Here is a 12,478-nt window from a genome sequence, read left to right as displayed (position 1 = left end):
GAGGAACGAGCAATATGGGCAGCAGAGGTCATCACATATAAAATGAATATATAACAGTGGAGTAAAAACAACAGCAGGTAGGGCACATAGATGACGTGAATTTCAGTTGAGGACTTAATGTGTCATTCAGACCCTGTCAATCACTGCACCATGGTGCCACGGCCTCAACTCTCCTGGCAGAGATCGTTTGCCATATTAGGCCAGGTAAGCAAGGATCTCTGTGATCACTGTGCGCTCAGTGGAGCTGCAAGCACTGTGGCTCCACTTAAGACACTGACCTTTGCAAGTGAAGCAGAATCATGTTGTTGCACCTTCTCGTCAAAGATTGAGTTCAAACTACTAACTTACAAAGCATAATTAGAATCATTATTTGATTTCTTTGCCTGGGACCTGGGCAGTTAGATTAGTGTTGGTTGCCCGCTCTTAATAGGGCGGGACACCCATTACTATGACTTAGTGATCTAGTGATGGATGGGCCATCAGGTCAGAGGTTCACGCTGGAGCAGGCAACTGTGGGTCTACTGGTGCATACATGGAATATTGCCTGCTTTAAAGTGGGATAGAGGAAGGAGGAATCTAGTAGAGCCAAAGCATTATTAATTTACAGTGACGACCCCGCTTTGCAAAACTCTGAATGATGTCCTTAGTTTTTAGATAGGGTCTGAAATATGGTTTAGGGAGGTCTTTATGAAAGATTACTAATTTAGTTTAGATATTTATTATCGACAACAGTTAGTTCAAATTGTTAATGCTTACTTTGAGAAACACTCTGGAAATGCTAGCTTTAATTAGAGCAGGGTTATTTTAATCCTAATGCACGACTCAATATCTGGCAACAGTGTTCAAATTATGTGAAAAATGCAAAACAAATAAATCGTGGTGATGGTCGGTTTCTCTGCGGTGGTGGGCGGTGTGGTGCTGTCTTCTGCCGGCTCGCTGAAATTGTCGTAGAGGGCCTTGATCTTCAGGTGGAAGTAGGAGCTGAGTTTGTCGCAGAGTTCCTGGGAGGGTGCAATGTCAATGTCAGTGGCTGCGCAGGAGGGGTTAGCAAACTGCTGAATGACTTTGAATAGCTCCTTCGTGTTGGATTCGTTAGTCTTGACCTTATCACTGATGAAAGTTCTTTTGGTGTCCCTTATACGCTGGTGGTAGACCTTCATGGTGATCTTGTGGTTGTTATGTGCTTCAGTGGTCTTCTGGTTCCGCCAGGTTTTTTCAAGACGCCAGCAGGTGCGTCTGGCTTCTTGGAGTTCGGAGGTGAACCAGGCGACCTTGGGCGGACATTGTTTGGCAGTCTGTCGGAGAGGTACCAGCTTGTCGGCGCAGCATGCGACCCAGTGGTGGAATTCCCTGGCTGCGGAGTTGGTGTCGGTGGTGGCCTGGAGGGGGATTTGGAGGAGGGTGGTTTTCAGGTGTTCCTCGGTGACTTTACTCCAGTTCCGTCTGCGGGGTGGGTTTGGGCGCGGTGGTGGTGTTGAAGGTGAAGTGGACGCAATGATGGTCAGTCCAGGAGGGCTGGGTGTTGTGGCTGAAATGGATGTTTGATCCTTTCGTGAAGATGGGGTTGAGGGTGTGCCCTGCTCTGTGGGTGGGAGTGCAGACGAGCTGTTTCAGTGCCAGGTTGGCGAGGTTCTCGAGGAGAACGGTGGAGTCGGGGTCCTGGCTGTTCTCGAGGTGGAAGTTCAGGTCTCCGAGCAGGACGTAGTCAGTGGAGGTGATGGCGTGGGGTGCGGCAAGCTCGGCGATGGCGGTTGTGGGCTGGGCGTTATGTCCTGGCGGTCTGTAGATGAGTGTACCGCGTAGCGTGGTCCTGGGGCTCGTCTGGATCTAGAAGTGGAGGTGTTCAGTGTTGGAGTGTGGGTCGCTCGAGCTGGAGGTGAAGAGTCAGAGGGGTGTCTTGTGAGCGATGGCGAGTCCTCCACCCGGGCGGTGTGAGCGGTCCTTTCTCTGGATCTTGTAACTGTCAGGGATAGCTGTGGCGATGTGGGGGCCAGAGGTGGCGTTGGTCCAGGTTTCCGTGAGGAATGCGACGTCGGGCGCGAGGGTGTCAAATAGGTCCCAGATTTCTACGGCGTGTCGGTGGAGGGAGCGCACATTGAGAAGGGAGCAGTTCAGGGTTTCAGTGGGTCATCCCGTAGGTGGTCCTTCGGTGGCTGTTGGCGTTGTCGACGGTGAAAGATCTACAGCAGTGTCAGCACGAGAACTGTCCCTGGGTGTTATTGGGTGCGGCTGGTGCGCAGTCGACGAGGCGGCCGGGGTTGAGCGCGTGGAGGCTGGCCGAGTTGTAGGGGTGAGGACCAGGAAAACCAGGGTTTCTGGCGCTCGTCGCGGATGGGTCGCGGACGGGCGCAGACGGGCTTGCCTTGGGCGCGCCCGTGGTGCGCCCGCTGCGTGCATCTGCTGCACGCATCCGCATCGCCGTTATGTAGGGGAGGGGGCGGGAGTAGAGGTGGGAGTGGGGCTGGACAGGGGGCGGGGCTATGAGGAGGAGCAGGAGCGCCGAAAAGCTGGAAGCGCGATGGCGCTGCCAGAAGCGGAGCACACAAGCTGAAACCTGAAAAGAAAATAACAGGCAATATGGCAAAATACACGCACACAGAACTGAGGCAATTAGCGAGACTCCACAAGCACACAAACAAAACCTGAGGCAGAGTCGGGCACGAGGCTCGAACTCTGCTCCTGAGGACTGCTGGCGAGAGTCAGACTGGCGGAGCTGCCGGGGAGAGTGCTGCCTGGACCGAGGTCAAGGCGTTACACTGTGTAAGATATATATCAGTTAGAGCATGGAAATAAAGAAACTGACATCACCGGCACCTGTGACACTTTGTATAACATCATGGAGCCATAGTGGAGTTGAGCAGCACCACCCAGCGCTAGGGAGGAAGTACTACAACAACAACTAAAAATGGATCCCGTCTTGGAACCGGCTGGAGTCCACATAGGGAATCTGCAGGAAGGAGTATCCATTAGAAACTTAAGTACACCAACAAACAAAATAATGCCTGCAACAGAACAGAAACCATGCAGGTGAGAAATTTGCTCTTGTGCTTTCATACTAGACCATACTCTCCATTGAGATCTAGCTATACTGTACCTGTTCGGAAATTGCTTAAATCATATTCATCAGTGTATGCAGACAGCCAATTTCTGATTTAATTGAGTTAGAGGTGAAACAACGGACTGATGATTGGTTTGGTATTGTGGCATTTTACAAGTTACTAAATATATACATTGCATATATGTGATCATATTTATATTCTTGAACTTTAAAACGTGCACAAGTTTATTGCTAGCCAGGAGTATATTATGTTTTCTGAATTTTCTGTGACATTTTACTAGCAAACAATTTAATAATCTCTATTTTATAAATGTTCACGATATTTACTTACTTTTCATATTAATATGGAATGTACTTACTTGTCAAAGCTATCGCTATTTTTGATGAAACTCTCTAGCTTCTCCTTCGCATACTCCACTACATCTGAATGAAGTTCAATACCATGATTTATGCCAAAAGGACCTGGAGTGAAGATAGAATAACTCACATTTAGAGATCTAGACAGAAACATGTAGTGCACATTGTCTTCTGAGTTTTTTGCACCGGTGTTAAAGAAACCACAAAACATATACAAACTCATTTTTACAAACATTATGCATATCTAATTGCCAGATTTACAACCAATTAAACAACTAAAATATTGAATTGATTGACACATGAGCTCCATTTAAATTAATGAAGGTAGGCCAAACAGACCATTTGTAAGAAGTTATAATGAATAGTTCAATAAGTTTGCTCTAACTATCCAGAATCAAAAATAACATTTGAAAGCTTTCTCAGAGTATGACAATGGTATAAATATGTGTTTAAACTAAGTAGCAAAACAGCCTTCTGGCTTCTCTCACAAGATACCATTTACTAACTTAAGAATACAATTGAATCATAATCATGTGCTAATAATAACGAGGGTTATTGTAAACAGTTTGCTACGGGGTATATCTGAGGGTGACAATACTGCATAATAATATATAATCGCAGGGTCCTAGCCTCATCCTGGAAGCAAAGGTCACATACTTACAATGTGCTACAGTGTCAAAAGATCAACATCTCTAGGGTCGGATTCATCTGGTGCTAAAGCTCCCACTTGTAAGTTGAATAAGTAACCCTTGCCATTTCCCAGCCTCCAGGTTTTAGATGCAATGGAGGCAGCCTGGTGAAGGCTCTCAGCCTGTCAGCGCTCCATGGCCTGTCCACACAGGGACTCAGTGCATCCTTGTTTCTTTATGAGCAACATACTGTAGAGCTGTGTTGATGACAATGCAAAGGGAATGCAACTGTTACAGTAACATCATGATGGAATGTGGAGTGCCAGTTGGTTGGGAGAGCGGGAGGAGGAGGTGCGGAAGATGTTGAGCTAGAGGTGTATCATTATTAAACACTTATTTCAAGAATAAACTGAGTAAATGATGAGGTGTAGTCTGTGCAGTGGACAGACAAATGTGGCATCTCCACCTCTGGATTACAAGAGGTAGAGGGGAAAGGTAATACTCTACGTATCCTTTTGGACATTGGCGAGTTTTTCTTCGTTTCACGTCACATGAAGAATGACTACGTTCTGACAGAGAATCATACCATTGAGTTTCACTGATTAAGGATAATTATCTTATTGAGCATTATCCGCACGAAGAACATAACTTGGAAGAAGCTATTCAAATAGCCAACAGCTGGAACATACCTTGATTGGGTTAAAGGAAATGGATGATGCTCCTGATAGAAAGGGAGTTATGGTGGATAAGGTGGAAGGTGTCGTCATCAGTAAGAAAGGATAAAAACAACTGAACTTTGAAAGGTCAAAAATGACAGGATTACAAAACGAAGGGTTAACATTATTAGGGAGATTAAATGTTTCCGTGGTGGAGCTCCAGGGCTCATTACTCCCGGCACAATGTGTGCGCAACCAGGAAAATAATACATAGAAACTGTGGAAGGAGAGGACATTTTTCGAAAGTATCTAAGACAAAAATGTATAACTAAAATGATGTAGGAAGTTGACTTAAGAAATTCATGATGTCTGCGAAAAATTACAAAAAGTAATTTCGACTGTAGAGGAAAAGTCTGAGAATGAAGTAGAAGATAATAGTGAGGAAAATACGATTGTGTCAGTAACACATAAGGTGAAATCAGAGATAAACCGTATTGTGATAGATTTATAGATGATACTGCTACAAGAATATTGGTAGACTGGGGAAGTTTATATACACTGCTGTCAAAGAAAAGATATGAGAAGAAGTGGTCAGGGAGAAGTGATCCGCCATTTAATAGATCAGATATGAAAGCTGTATGGCATGCTGGGAAGCAACTAGAAATCTTGGGAATGAGGTTGATGGCGACGTTCAAGGGCGAAGCTGTGAATGGGCGGGTGTATGTAACCAATTATGGATTGGACTGGTTAGGGTGGCGAGTTAGAAAGAGTTGATTATTATTATAAATCTAAAGGCTGAAGAACCAGTGATTGTAACAGAAAGAATGGAAACCAAGGAAGTAACAGATAGCCATGAGAGTGATCTAATGGTAAGGTATCCCAGAGTATTTATTGAGGAGCTTGGCTTATTGAAATGATTTTCTCACAGAATTATAAGAAAGAAAGTTGGTAAACCAGCAGTCCACAAAGTGAGAAATGTTCCAGTTATGACAAGGGACTCAGTAAGCAAAGAGTAGCACACATTATTACACCAAGAAATAATTGAGCCTACTGAAGCATCTGAATAGTCGGGGGCCTGTGGTAATGGCAGCAAAGAAGGAAGGCAAGATTTAACTCTGTATTAAATTATGTGACTTAAACAGGAATATTTGGGTGGCAGACAACCTCTTCCGAACATATCGGAAATGTTAGCAACTATGGTAGGTAGGCAGGCTTGTATTTAGTGTACTAGAAATGTCTGTTGAGTATCACCAGGTTAATTTACATGAAGACTCTAGAGACCTGACATCATTTGTAACCCAGCTAGGAGCTTTCCACTACAGGAGAATGCTCTTTGGACTAGCTTCAGTCCCTGCTGTATTTCAGAGGATAATGAAAAGCATCTTTGGGTACATGGAAAATGTGCTATGCTTCCAGGATAATATACTTATTGAGGGGAAAAGTGAATCGGAACATGACATGTTTGGGGAAGTAATGGAATGGTTAGAAAAACATGGCCTAACCATAAAGAGAGGAAAATGTCAATTAGGAAGAAACGAGGTAACCACTTGGGACATGATAGAACTGCTAAAGGCATCAAACCAACGGACATTATAGTGACAACAGTAGAAATGGAACCAAGACAATCTAATAAGGATGAACTGAAATATTTCTTGGTCTTGTGGGTACTGTTTGAAGTGATGATTGTGATCGAACTTTTGAGGTGGCGAAATAGAGTAGAATATGAGCACCTACATTAAGAAACGTTGAAGTGTTAAGAAAACAAATAGATTACCACTGATGCCAGTAGTATGGAAGTTGGAGTAGTTTTGATGCAAGTTGTAGAAGGAGAAGAATGTATATTTGGTTTTGCATTGAGGAGCTTATGAGGATTAGAGATTACATATTCTGTCTTGTTGTTGGAGAATCAAGAATGTTTTATTTTATGTGAGGTGGTTGCTTTTTAGGGTCAGGACTGATCATAAACCCATAATGTATTTATTTAAGGGTGGTAGAGGATTTGAAGGTAATGTCACTCCACATATCTCAAGATGGATGTTGTCAGTGCTGGACTGCAATGTTGATGTAGAATATGCAAAAGGAAGCAAAAATGTAATTGCGGATTGCTTATCAAGATTGCCAGTGAGTGGAGTTCAAACCACTGAAGAGATGTGTGGTGAAGTTGTGAGCAGCAAAGAAGGAGAAATGAAAATGAGTAGTGATAACTGGGATGTGACAAAGGAAAATGATTCCTTGATGAGAGATGTGGAATTTATGGTGGTAAATGGATGGGTGATATGAGTGTTCTGAATAAAGAGATTAACAAGTTTTTCAAAGTAAGGGATGAATTACGTATAATGGGAGGGAAATTGATGAGAAGGAATCAAAAATTGTTTATTCTAGCGGAGTCCATAAACGTATTGTCACCATTGCACATGAGGGGCATTCTTGGCGCAATATGATGAAGAGCAGGATGAAGCAGTTATTCTGGTGGCCTTGCATGGATGTTGATAAAGAGGAAATTGTGAAGAATTGTCATCCGTGTGCCAACAGCGAGAACACTAATACTGTAAGACAACCACTGCTGGAGTGTACTAAATTTTCTGAGTGATCAAGAAAAGATTGACAATCGATTCTCTTGCAAGACTAGGGTCAAGAAAAAGATATGTTTTGGTACTTGTTGATTACCATACAAAGAGGTTCATAATGAGAATAATGGAACACGTAAACACTGCAAAAGTCATTTATTTTTGGAAGAGGTTTTTGTAGATGAAGAGGTACGAAAGACTTTAGTTTCTGACAATAGAGTGTAAGAGAAACACTTATTATCTTACCAGAATGGGAATCATTCATGAGAGAGAAGATAATTTTAGACCCCAAGCTAATGGAGTTGGTAGAGAGAGTTAATCATCTTGTAATGGAAAATATACAGCCCTCTTTAGTTAATGCGCTACCTTGGAAAGGGGTGCTGAGAAAGATGATATGGCACATAGGACGACTCCTCATTCTATGACAGGTTTGTCACCATGCATATCCTTGAAAGAAAGAGAACCGAGAAGAATGGAGTGTCCTGTGTGGTTGTGCGGAAATGAGAGCGTTTGGGTTGATCGTGAGGAGGTAAGGAAGTGAGTCAGTGGAGTGCAGTTGAAGGCTAGAGAGCACTATAAAAAAAAGCAGAATGTGAAGAAACTCTGGTTGGAGACTGGAGATTGTGTGGTCATAAGAAAAGGAGGAATAGTTTGAAAGGGTGATAGCAAATATTCCTTTCCACATAAAGTCAAAGAGGCTAAACTCAAAGTAGTTTTGTTGGATGATGGAACTACTTGGAGGTTGGGCAATGTTTGCAGAATCAACAAACCACAAGAAGTTGATGTGCCAATTTACTAGTAACATTATAATGTGCAGGGATTTTGGGGGTAATTTATTCATGGGTATGTGTATTAGGATTTATGATGTTTTGGATAAATATTTTTCCAGTACGTTCAGTTTAGCTACTGTTGTACCAATGTTTTTTTTGTTTTGGGGGATTAAAGGGGGGATGGTGTAGAAGACAATGCAAAGGGAATAGGGCTGTGGGAATGTTACAGTGATATCATGATGGAATGTGGAGAGGGAGTTGGTTGGGAAAACTAGAGAACGTAGTTTGGAAGATGTTGAGCTGGAGCTGTATCATTAATAAACAGCTTATTTCAAGAAGAGACCGAGTAAAGTTTGTCTTTACACATGCACATTATGATGTCTGTGTAGAGCAAGTTCCACTTGGTCTTTACTAGAGAAATTAATGCTCTGAGATGATAAATGCAATCTGCTCCAGAATGTTTATACAGATGCCAGAGACTGTTGACTTGAGCGCTGGCACAACTAGTAACTAAAAAACAGTTTTATTACCTAGGGAGTTTGAAGCTTATAGTTTGTGCCTACAGAGGCCCTTTGAAAACATTTAAAGTGCTACCTATACATACACAATTACAATGCAATATGGTGACCTATCTGCAGCACTAGGGAGCTTGGTAAGAATATGTACTAGGAGGATTATGGAAGCTTGTGAAGTAGAGTATGCTAAAATATGCATTATGAAACCGTGTACCTTGAAAGTTGTACCAACATTGGTTTATGGCCCCAGACTACTGTAAATTTGAAAGTACTTGACATTTTTGTGCAAAATTGGGTCATCTATGCTTGAACCTTGAAACCGAGTTGATTCCATACATGGAATACATTACTATTGTTACTTCTGGAGATCTGTTGCTATTGCACTGTTGTAATTGTTTGCTACTGACCAAATGATGACTTTTTATTGTATATACTTGTGGTAATTTGCATTCTCTTTGAAAAGGGTTGGCTTGTGACAACCCTGCTTGCCACAGTAATCTCTCTGGGTCATGTGGTTAAGCTACTGAATTGGGTTCAAAATCCAGTTACAGTATTTGCCTCCAAGTAGTGTGATACTGGGCAAATCACTAAGGGCCTGATTTATATCACGGCGGACGGGTTACTCATCACAACGATTACGGATATCCCGTCCACTGAAATATACTCCAAGGGTCAGCTTGATGAGCTCTTGTCTGAGATGCAGGAACACAACAAGCTCCAGTCCCTTCCCTACAACTGCCCAGCTGAACTGCTGCAACTGGCCGTGCCTGTATCTGCAACTGGACCTAACTGAGCCCTGCTGGTCTCTACAAGGGTAAGCCCCAGAATACTCATGAGGTGCCTCCCCAAGTCGTGGGCCCTTGATTGGCATCAGAGTGCACTCCTCTGGACATAAAGGAGAAATCCTGAAGTTTTGGGCTCTTTGTGACTGCGAATGGGCCTGTTTGCCAACTAAGACAGCAATAAATCAACTCTTGGAACTATTGGAACTGTTGGAGCCAGCGTTCTTGAAAAACTGTTGTTCTCGGCAAACTCATAGCCCATGATTCTTGAACACACAACTTTGCAGAGTATATATTGAGGCCAAAAGGAAGGAGAAGTGGGCTGACTACTTTTTTTAGCGCAGGGGGGGATAAAAGAGCCATCAGAGAACGCCCAGGAGATGGACAGAGAGCCCCGTTGGGGCACCAGGAGCCTGTCTTCCTTACCCCCAGATGTATTTGTGATATCCGCTTCTATTCAAGGGCAAGGAGGGGTTGCTAATTCAGGGGAGCTCAACATGTTGGCTGGTTTTAAAGAACAATTGGTGGCACTGGGGACGCCAATGCTTCTTGTATTTGTCTCCTACCTGCTGCCAATTATAATGATGATGGATTGTCAGGGGAATTCACCAGAGGGTGGGCAGGCGGTGGGCTCTTAAGTGATATGGCTGCCTGTCTCACTCAGAGTTTGACTGCTGCGAACCTGCTGTCCCTCCAGGAGGATCATCATGATCATCACATTAACCTCCCTCCCTTTGGTAGGTCAAGCAGACTCCGGTGAGGTTTCTATAACGAGAAGGATTAAAGGCTTAAGTTTACATTAGTTTTACTAGGAAGTTGACTCTCTGTTGAGTCTACTGTGACCACTATGACTACTACCGCCCCTGTTCCTCTGAGGCAAAAAGGGCCCAGTCTTTAGGGTGTAGGCAGAAGTCAGTCAGGTCAGTTGCTGAGTTACCGTCTTTCTTGCAGGATTTTGTTGCAAAATATTTTAAGGTCAGATAAACCCAATGTCCCCTGGCTGAGGTGGAGAGAATTTTCATTGTGGTCAGAAAAAATGTTTATGTTGATGTCGAGAATTGATCTGTCGGAGAGGACATATCTCTCTGGTGGAAAAGAAAGTGGTGCTAGGAGGCACGAGGCCACCATAGTTGAGTTTCCCTCCCATGTGGAAAAATCTGAAAAAAAGGAAAAAGAGACGATGCTGAGCCCCAAAATCTCCCGCTTGAGTGTGCGACAAAGTCTGGAGGACCTAGAGTCGTTAAGGATCTCTAACCTGATAGAGGGGTTTCAAGGTCAGAAGGGGGGGAGAGCCCTAGGAGCCAGACTGCAAAGGTCCTCATCCTCTCCAATAATTATGAGAGTAGTTGGGTCTGGCAATGCATAATGGACAATCTGAATGTATTCTTTCTGCCGTGTACAAGGAGTGTGAGGAATCGATGATTGGGCCTATGAGGGGGACTGATGACGATAATGAAGATAGGCATGTTAAACATGAACTAACAAACAAAACTAATTCCCAGGAAAATATTTCTGATTTCGTCCAAGACTTGTCAATGTTGAACTTCCTCTCCCTAATGCAAACAACCTTTCAGGGAATGTTAAAGGCATTGGTTTTGAAAAATACTCAACATTTTAAGCTTATCTAACTGCTTGAAAGTATTAGTAAATCACTAAAGGATGGTTCTAGCGATGTGATCTTAGGAGGAGATTTAAATGGTGTTATTCCTGACTCTAGCCCTTCGCCCCCCCCCCCCTCTAGAGGGGGTCCATCTATCTACTTGCACTGTAAATGATGAGATATAAGTTTCTAGATGTCGCAACCTAGTTTGCATTTGGGAAACAAAGGGTCCTAAGTGCAGCCTCACTGTTGTTGAGAACAGGGGTGAGAAAGAGAGTTCAAGAAGGGAGAGGAGGCAGAAAGCATAAGGGCTGTTTGAGGTCATGTGGTGTGGAGTCCCTGAGCCAGCCTCCCAAATCTCCAGCTCCAAGGGCGACCCTTAAGATGTGTAAGAAATCAGCCACTAAGAGGAAGTCGAGCAAGGGAAGCTTCCAGAGAAAGGGAGAGGGCAAATCAACGAATGCTCAAAAGTGGCAAAAGAGGTTTCTGGGGACAAAAATGTGAAAAAAACATTAGAAATACTAAAAGTATTAAAATTCGAAGGGGAGATCTCTAAATTGCTCCACACATCATAGCAGTAAGTCAGAGAAAAGAAAACCCTTTGTTGGTTCAAACAATTTCTCCCTAGTCCAGACAGGAGGCCAGGCACGTGTAAGCAATTGGCACCACCACTGTTATTCCTGAAGTTGAAATCTAAAAGGAAAACACAGAACTCAGTTACTCAGCTCCTTAATGGATTCAGGCTACTAAGGCTACTAAGTGTATTTGCCAATATTAAAAGATTAAGGAAGATTTTGTCAAAGGACTTGGCTCTGGTTGGTTTCATGAAGGTTGCAGGGGGAAGAACTAACCAGTGTACTGTTTGTTTCAGAGGAGACAAGAAACTTAGTAGAGTTTCCTGGCTCAGCCTTGGCAGCAGATGACATTAGTCTTATTAGATATGGAATTGAGGCAATGCTCGTGCCAGTTGGCAAACCAGGGGAGGGCTCTTATACTGATTTACTGACATTTTTAAATGAACATGGAGGGTTAAAATGTAACCAGTTTTTCTTACGAGGCCCCCTGGTATAGAACAGAGAATAAGTGCTAGAAGTTGGTGGGAACAAGATAGTTCATAAGAAAGTATAGTTACTATAACGTTCCATAATGATAGAGTCCTTGACATAAGGAGTCAAAATGTGTCTTATCCACCTCATCGCCCTCAGTTAGATGAGCATAGGAGGTAAAGCGGACATGGTGGCCAGGGGTATATCCCCCAGAGAACAAAGTGGTACCCCTTCAGAAACACAGAGGATCGCTTCATTTCTAGTTGAAGCTGGGGTCTAACAAAATGCCTGGTATGCGTCAGGGCATCCGCCTCCAGGCTGTGTCCTGGTTTGGAACATTCACAGGTTTAAATATTTTAAAGAAATGGAAAATCATAGAGAGGTCTCAACTATTTACCCTATATTGTTTCTCCAGGAGACCTGCTTGTTGGAGTGCCCTGTAGTGGAGGGGTTTGTTCCTATAGCTCCAAATGCCAAGGCCTCGTTAAGAGGGAGAGC

The 12,478-nt window shown here is 43.5% G+C and overlaps 1 protein-coding gene across 7 annotated transcripts in view; it reads right to left on the bottom strand.

Moving 5' to 3' along the window:
• The window catches only part of PCMTD1 (protein-L-isoaspartate (D-aspartate) O-methyltransferase domain containing 1), a 327,051-nt gene that overhangs the window by 177,970 nt on the left and 136,603 nt on the right, over positions 1–12,478 (bottom strand). For all 7 annotated transcript variants that reach the window (XM_085605644.1, XM_085605645.1, XM_085605641.1 and 4 more), the window contains one exon: positions 3,418–3,520. In XM_085605644.1, the coding sequence (XP_085461770.1) occupies positions 3,418–3,520 (103 nt within the window). The remainder of the gene's footprint in view (positions 1–3,417; positions 3,521–12,478) is intronic.

This window comes from Triturus cristatus, chromosome 5_1, assembly GCF_964204655.1.
Source record: "Triturus cristatus chromosome 5_1, aTriCri1.1, whole genome shotgun sequence".
NCBI lineage: Eukaryota > Metazoa > Chordata > Amphibia > Caudata > Salamandridae > Triturus > Triturus cristatus.
This window is presented reverse-complemented; position numbering and strand designations above follow the sequence as displayed.